Source organism: Nuphar pumila, chromosome 13, assembly GCF_984573655.1.
Source record: "Nuphar pumila chromosome 13, dmNupPumi1.hap1.1, whole genome shotgun sequence".
Lineage (NCBI taxonomy): Eukaryota > Viridiplantae > Streptophyta > Magnoliopsida > Nymphaeales > Nymphaeaceae > Nuphar > Nuphar pumila.
In genome coordinates, this window is record NC_143261.1 from 83,351,439 (window position 1) to 83,359,931 (window position 8,493).

At 41.8% G+C, this 8,493-nt stretch overlaps 1 protein-coding gene across 1 annotated transcript; it reads right to left on the reverse strand.

The window, feature by feature from the left end:
* Positions 1-761: 761 nt before the first annotated feature.
* LOC149818913 (uncharacterized) lies at positions 762-4,875 on the reverse strand. Its single transcript, XM_089986308.1, has 6 exons — positions 4,741-4,875; positions 3,883-4,097; positions 2,442-2,715; positions 2,000-2,085; positions 1,581-1,672; positions 762-1,003 (listed from the first exon to the last, which is right to left on the reverse strand). The coding sequence occupies exons 1-6, from the start codon at positions 4,873-4,875 to the stop codon at positions 762-764; spliced, it is 1,044 nt and encodes a 347-aa protein (XP_089842434.1).
* Between the last annotated feature and the right edge of the window lie 3,618 nt (positions 4,876-8,493).

Consider the following 8,493-nt stretch of genomic DNA (forward strand, 5'->3'; position numbering starts at 1 on the left):
TTTCATCCAAACTAAATCCAAACCGTTCGTCTTTCTATAACATAGCAAGACCAGATAATCGAACATTCAAAAGAGTGGGCTACCCAGTAAAAAACCAAACGAAGAGGAGATACAAACGCCAATTCAGGTAGTCCATGGATTTCATTTTCAACACGAAAATCAACAGAGATAAGAACAAAAAAAACAGAAACAAAAAACTACACATACTTTCCACAAAAGTGCAATATACAAAGCCACATTTTAAGCATGGGGATCCATAAAACACCCAAAAAAACTTTCACAAGCATGGTCCTTACGTGACCCACGAACAACCGCCTTTGATCTACATCATAAAGAATAAAGAAATACCACCAAATATATCCAAAAAACCTAACATGTTGCCATTTTTTAGCACAGAAAACCACACCGAAATTATTCACAATATATAGCCGCTTTTCACTTTCTAGAATCTACACTCCACCACCAGCACCACTGAATTTAGTAACAGCACATGCACCAGAGACACGGATGCTTTCAAAGACGTACGTGGGTGGCCTCTCTCTCTCTCTCTCTCTCTCTCTCTCTCTCTCTCTCTCTATATATATATATATATATATATATATATATATATATATATATATATATATATATATATATATATATATATATATATATATATATATATATATATATATATATATAGCAGCAGCAGCAGCTCAATGGTCATTAGGGTTGTCTCGTGCTTCACGAACCAAAGAGAGATGATAATTTTTCGTGGGGCGTTAGTCTCTGTGGTAAAGGAAGAAGCGGAAGTCAGGGTGGTGCAACCGCAGCTGAGCAAGCCAGGACAAAGCTGCAGTCCAGAGCGAGTAAAGGCGATGCTGGTCCCACCCACCGTTTGACAACCACACGTCCCCGTGCAGCTTGTACGTGGCTATCCCGAAAGATGGCAATCGGATCGATAACGACTTCGATTCCATGCTTCCAATCTTGTCTGCGTGCAGTAAAATACGATGACGAACATCTGTTAGCAGCATGATGATGATAATGACAAATTGCATTAGCATCCGGATCCAAATATAGGATCCGAACGTCACTCATAAGATTTTAACAAAACAAAAACTTGACTTTGATCGGGGTGATCTGGACTCGTGCACACCTCAGTTTTTACCAGTCAATTACTGGGGAGAGACCAGTACGTAGCTGGAAGCCAGCTATCAAGAAAAAAAGAAGAAGCCAAACATGCGTAACACCCACTACATGTCGACGGACGACTTTGATTAATGTAACGAAGTTTAAACAAAGCATGATGGTTAGTACATGGTGGACCTTACTTTGGATGTCAATGCATGTGGAAGCCCATGCTAATTGGGCCAGGAACTTTCACTGCACAAGGAGTTGAGATTTGACCTCAAGTGGATCAGATCAACTGGGTTGTTCCATACCCAAACAGAGAGAGAGAGAGAGAGAGAGAGAGAGAGAGAGAGAGAGAGAGAGAGAGAGAGAGAGTGTGTCTACTAGGATGCACGGCCGTACTCTTCAAAGCATGTACATTCGACCACTAGCCTAAACATGCATATGTTAAAAGTGGGAAGCATTGCCTTGAAAAGAAAAGGAAAGTGTATGGTAAGTGAGGAAGCACGCTGCCAGATCTCGCGCCGTGCGGCTCGCCGGAATATGGTAGATAGGATACCTGCACACAACGGCAAAACTAATCAAAACGAGATACTAAAATGCAATAATCTGCACAACCAATAACAAAACGTTATCATCATCTTCAAGGCATTGGTGAGTTGTGTACGTGCGCACGTACAGGAAGGAAGAGATGCACTACCATGTAAATAATAATGTAGGTAGATGACATAGAGGCGTTGTCTCTAATTGGCTGCACGTTGATGATTATAATCATGAAAATAATGTATCTCGTTGACCATACATTAATAATGATTATAAATTATGAAAGTAATTAGTAACTAGAGAGATGATAATATCGCACGGAGAGACTGACTGCAGTGCTTACCAGGCAACAGACATCCAACTTGCTGCAGAAAGGTCAGTGCTTCTCAAGCTGTTTAGCTCAGGGTATCCTTGACTCAACTGATTCATCTACCACCATCCAAAGAAGCGTTAATTTCGTAATGATCTACTATATGATAAAACATAACATAAAACCCGAATTACTAGGGTCCTGCAGCAACGTTCTACGTACAGCCTACCCAATTCCGGGTCCGGGTCCAACTGGTATGACCCGAACACAGGCTAATAAGGTCAAATCCTCAAAATCTGTGTCCTACACAGGCCCCATCGACCAACGACAGTTGAAAACAGGATTTACGCACGCAGAATTGAATTCCCTGGTGCGGAGATGCCCGCAACCCGATCACACTCTCCCCAACAAGTGAGTTTAGTGACCATCAAAATTAGCTGAATATCCCATCCGGCCCCCAAGCAAACGAGGATACCTTTTCCATGAAGGGGACTCTAGCGTAAGGGGGTGCGTGCTCAAAATATTCGAGGTAGAGGTGACCCAGCCGATGATCGCACGAGCGACACCAAGAGCTCTCCTCCTGCTCGCCCACCAACTCGTTGGACCCACTGTCCCATGACTTCTCGCTGCTGCTGTTGCTGCAGCTCCACAAGCCCCTGAAATTTAACGAACGGGAGCACTCCGAGTCGCTCGACTCCTCCGCCTTAGACATCTCAGAATCGCTGCAGTCCGCGTCGTTCTGAGGGTACCTGTTCTCATGTTAAACTCAAAGTTATTCTGCTGCAACAACGAATTTCCTTAGGCATAGAAAACGAAGAGGAGGACAAATGAATATGCCCATGCAAGGGAGAGAAAGAAGAGACGACCCGTGTCAGAGGCGTCAACAATGGTTCGACTCGACTCGTTGGCCATGAGCCGGTTCAACCTAGGGTGAAATATCACCTCGCGAAGAGAGAGAGAGAGAGAGCAGAAAAAAGATCAACATTAATCAACAAAATGTTGAACCCATGAACCGAACACTATAAAGAACAAAACAAAAAATAGCTAAAGAAAGAGAAAGTACTGACAGATAACAACCGACAACAAAACCAAGCTCAACCAGGATCCGTTGGATTAGAAGAAACCACCTATGAGTGAACATTGTTAAGAGGGAATGAGAGGTCTCTAAGATGCATACATAAAATCACATATACATCAACCAAGATTTTATGAACAAGATTATTAAGGACAACCGAAATTTGACGAAAAGTAGCATCATTGCGTATCATCCAAACAAACTACCAAGTAGTAAGCAACCACATCTTTCAAATTAGTCTCCATAGCTTGCAACGTCTAATTCCAATAGGGCCTAGGAGTAGATCGAGCGTAAAAGACTTCTCTTTAACAATTACGTTCAGAGATCTTCACGCCTTATTAAATAAGACCACAAAGATTGGGCAGGACTAAAATAAATGAAAAATAGTTTCTTCAGCAGCTTGACACACCATCTTCAAAGTACACACCAGCTAAAAAACTAAAAGCCCAACTTCTTTAAATAAGAGAGAGAGAGAGCTAGAGAGCATAAACTTCTGGAGTATTACAAAATCTCAAATTTATTTGGGGTGGGGTCAGCTATCCAAGAGATAGCATCTAAGAAAGATTCAACCAGCGGTAGATCTGATGGGGTCCAGATTCAACATGCCTACCACATAATTCAAAACACACCATGTTCAAATTTCAGAAAGTTGTGACGAACTTCCCCCGAGTCATGACTGTCCCTAAGAATACACTATTTACACCGATACGCCCCGTTATCTTGCATGTCCCGACTCCAGATTGAGAGAAGAAGAGAACCTCACCGTTGGCGTGCATTTTGAAGGGGCTTTTATTCATGTAGTTAATAATGAAAAGAGGGCGAGGGGGCCGGGAGAGCAAACCTGATGAGAGAGTCAGAGAGGAGGAGGGTCTTGTGGGGAATGGTGGTGTAAATCTGAAGGGCAGAGAGGTAGGGGACGAAGTATTGAACCAAACTCTCCCTCCCGTTCAGCAGCAAGGGCACACCCGCTCCATAGGCGCTCCACTCGTCGTAGCAGTTCCAGAGTTCACCCAACCTGAAGTATTGTGTTGGTGTTTCCTCAAACGCCTCCCACTCCTGTTTTAACCATTAGTAAGTGTCTTTGTCCAGCGTTGCCCACGAATCAAACGCCCCTTAATGCACCACAAAATCGGTTCCACTCATTCCATATGTCATTCCTACCTTCATACCCCTTCTTGGAATCTTATTGATGCAAGTTTTTTTTTATCAAATCAAAGTACAAAGATGTGATCTACACCATTCATTCATTCATTTAGCGAAGCTCAACATTTAAATGGCTCAGATCCGATTTGTGTTCAAGATTTTTGGGCATTTCAAAATCAACAGTTGACAAAAACACATTTCCATATCTTTTTATCGAAAAATACGATCCAAGAGTTGAGTCTCATTAAATCGACCACGCTGAATCCATCTATAAGGTACAGATTTGATCAAAAAAACTTGCATCTTAAGATTTACCCAGGGGATTTTTTTATTTTTTTTTGAAGAAAGATTTACCATGGGGGATGAGCGAAAGCGAACTCAATGGAATACGGCATCTGGACAGGGGTTAGTTATTGTAGATAGATAAACCCCGAGATTCTCGCGGCCGGCTTGTCAAAAAGGAGTCGGTCTGAATAAAGAACCCGGCCGTGTGAAACCCGAGTATTTCCAATAACAATTCAAGAGTAAAATCAGCAGAAGGCTGATGACCTCGTACCTTGTTAAGTGGTATAGCGGGCACAGTGGGAGTCGTGCAGTCTAGAAACTGATCCAGATTCGAACCCGGTACTGCCTTAGAGAGTAGCTTGCTCATGCTCGACATTCTATGAGACATTAACTGAGCAGTTGCCATTCCGAGAGAAGCGAAGAAATCACCAAGCACCTTTCTCTCTCTCTCTCTCTCTCTCTCTCTCTTGTAATGGCGTCGTCAATCTGGCAATACAAAACAAGCAATTCGCTCGATCGAGCTCCAATGACTTGCCTTCCAAAAACCCCAAACCCAGAAAAGAAAATAATAAAAAAACCGCACTCTTCTATGTAAAGACTTGTCTCTCTTATCTTCTCTTCTCTTCCTCAGGCTTAGAGAGCAGCATCACTCCTACGCCGAAAGGAATGCTTCAAGTTTGAGATTTCTCCCTCTCGACGAAAAGGAAGGCTGAGGAGATGCTTCGTTTCTGCATCGGAATTCGCTTTACGTCTTAAGTTCTCCCCGAGCTCCAACTTCGAATAGGAATGGATATCCTTCGCATCTCAGATCAAGATTTATTGAATGCCGCAGAGAAAAAAATGCCCGAGGATGTCACCTTCCAGAAACTTTCAAAACTTACGAAACCAAGACTAATACCTGAACTAAACAATAAAAAAATGGGAAATTTTCAGATTTCGAAACCAGAGAATCGTTTGATCGTTCTGTTGCACCGTCGCAATCTGCAACAAGTAAACGAACAAACCCACACACAAGCGGACGGGGTGGGGGCAAGAGAGAGGGGGGCGCGGGGATATATATATATATATATATATATATATATATATATATATATATATATAGAGAGAGAGAGAGAGAGAGAGAGAGAGAGAGAGAGACCAAAACGAACGCTTTAAAATCTATCCAAATTAAACTCGGGAAAAGAGAATACAAAAACAAAATCTTCCGTACGGCGGAGGCCATAATAAAAAACAAAAGATTCCTATCGCGGGCTCACGCACACTGAAAAATGAAGTCTAGAAAAGATTTTTTCTTTATCCAAAAAGATAAAAAAACGTAAATCCACCGAAATATCAACGAATTTATGTCGCTGTTCTAGCCAGAAAACAATCCCCGAGATTCGAACTGTCGATGCCCCCCCCCTCCGATTCAACTTTCCTCGATCACAAAATATTCAGAAATCCGAGGGAGAATAGAAAATGCAGCAGGGATCATAAGGGTCGTACTTTCCGAGACGACGAAACGGTGACGCGCTGAAGAGTCCCTCCTTCGAGCCGCCACAAATGATCGCAAACTAGAAGGGAAAGGGAACGGATGGTTGTTGATAAAGATCACGTCACGGATCGGAAATCGGTCGGCCCACAGGTGATGATTTACCGGTCCCGGACTTCAAAGCGCATCCCCAATTCTGATTTTGGGAAGACGGCACCGAGCGTGACGCACGGGAGCTCTTAAACACAGCCTAATCGTAGGTTGGGGTCCGGAGGTAAAAACCGACAACGTTGTGCTGTGCTGTTTGGAGGTGGGTGGGCGTTGAGTTGCGTTGCGTTGGTAGAATAGGGGCATTTGTCCCTTTAAATGTTTGGGGGGCGACCTTGACATTGACCTCCACGGTCTCTCCTCTTTATGTATTTGGCTTCTCTCTGGGTAAGTAACAAAGTTGAACATATTTTTACTCATGGACGTGTAACCATGGTTCTAGCATACCAGCATATGATACCATTTAGGTTAGGGATGGCAGTCGATCGGGGGAAGAGGGGAGAGGACAAGGTCTTGACCTCCTCTTTGTCTCAAAATTCTGTTCTCAATCTTTGCTTAATTTAATCTATCCATGGGTTTTGATTTTAATATTCATCCCTGCCTTCATTCCCGTTTTATGTTCTTCATCCCCTGTTCAAACGAAACGAGGCAAAGCCTCGTTTCTGTCCGGTCTGCTGTCATCTTTAAAGATATTTTAGTTATTTTACTAACGGGAATTGGAGATAGGGCAAAAAAAAAAGCATAAGTCCATCCCTGCACAAGTTTTGGTTTTAACCTTCATCCCCACCTCTATCCCCATTTCATGTCTTCCATCACTGGTCCAGGTGAGGCGGGGCGAGACCTGGTTTTCCTCTGATCCACTGCCATTCTTAATTTAGGCCACATTTAGATGACTCCTAAAATCAGGTTGAAAGCCTTCAAGGGGTCGGGTTTGGTTTGGACCCAGGTGAAATCATAGTTGGATCAGATTTTTTGGGTCTAAACTTAGATCTAAGTAGCGACAGATTAGCGATGAAAGTTTTTTCATCATGAATCCGTCGCTAATTAATGACGAATTTATGATAGAATTTTTCTTGTCCCTAATTCCACAAATCATTTGAATGTTAGCGATGGATAATTTTCTCTAACTAATCCATCGCAAATTTGCGACAGAAAAAATCTGTCACAAATTTTCGTCGCTAATTAGCATTTTTATATATACTCCATAACCATGAAAAATAAATATGGACTGATCAAACTTGGACTCAGTAAATCCTAAATTTTTCAAATAGGTGCACAATCGTTCAAATGACATTCTGAGAGCTTGCTTCAACCCATAGATAGCACGATTAAGCCTGCATACGAAATTAGGATGAGTTTTATCTTCAAACCCAGGAGGTTGGCTCATGTATGTTTCTTCTTTTAAGAGACCATGAAGAAACACATTGTTTACATTCAACTGGTAAATTGACCATCCCAAACTCACTGCAACAGGGAGAACCATTTTTATTGACGTGGGTTTGACCACAAGATTAAATGTTTCATGATAGTCAATCCCTTCATGTTGACTATAACCATTGGCCACAAGTTAGGCTTTATACTTAGCTATGAATGTATATGCATGCCTTTTGATTTTATAAACACATTTGCATCTAACAAGGTTGGTAGCTTTATCGAGAGGAACCAAGGATCAAGTTTGGTTTTGATAAAGAGCCTTAATTTCCTCTTTCATAGCTTAACACCACTTGGGTTCAACAAGGGCTTGGTTATATGAATAGGGTTCTTGATCTTTTTGGCTTATTTATCTCAAGAGGGCAATATGATATTTGGTTCAAAAGAATAACGTTGCTTTTAGGGTTCCGTCCTGAGACTTAGTGATCATTTTATGAGTTCTGAGAGGAGTATGATGACTTAAGTCAAGGATATGGTTTAGACTTGGATGTGTACATCTGGATGAGATAGTATGCTCATGAAGGTCACTGGTTTGGTTAGGTTAGAGAGGTGTGGGACTTTTTGGTTCATGTTTAGGCTCAAGTGGAGGCAAGTCAGGAGGACACGTGTCTTAAGAAGACTCAATAGGCTGATAATGGTGAACAACCTCTTTATGACTAATACGATTAGGTAGGAGCATAGGGTTTGGTAACAAAATAAGGACAAAGAAATTGATTTGTCTTGTAGTTTCACTGGCCCGAGGACTCTTAGGCAAAATGGCTCTTGGACTATGAATTCATGTTGACACTTCTTGAGATGTATGAGGTTCTTTTTTTATGGTGTAAAGGAAGTGTCCTTCATCAAAGACAATGTATCTTAGAATAAATGTTTTCTTGGTTACATGATCATAATATAGGTAACCCTTATAATTAGAGTCATAGCCTATGAAAACATAAGGTTTGGATATTGGATCTGGTTTTGACTTAGCATAGGGGACCAAATAGGGATAACATGTGCACCAAAAAATCTTTAGATGCTCATAACCAGGAAGCCGTTAAGAAGTTCATACAAAGTTTTTTTTTTTACTGAGGTTTG

Excerpts from the sequence above, each read along its gene's own strand:
- LOC149818913 (XM_089986308.1), bottom strand. The coding sequence starts at position 4,875 with ATGGCAACTGCTCAGTTAATGTCTCATAGAATGTCGAGCATGAGCAAG. Across the intron at positions 2,716-3,882 it reads CTCTCTGACTCTCTCATCAG|GTACCCTCAGAACGACGCGG; the intron begins GTTTGCTCTCCC and ends ACATGAGAACAG. Across the intron at positions 2,086-2,441 it reads GAGTCCCCTTCATGGAAAAG|ATGAATCAGTTGAGTCAAGG; the intron begins GTATCCTCGTTT and ends GGATGGTGGTAG.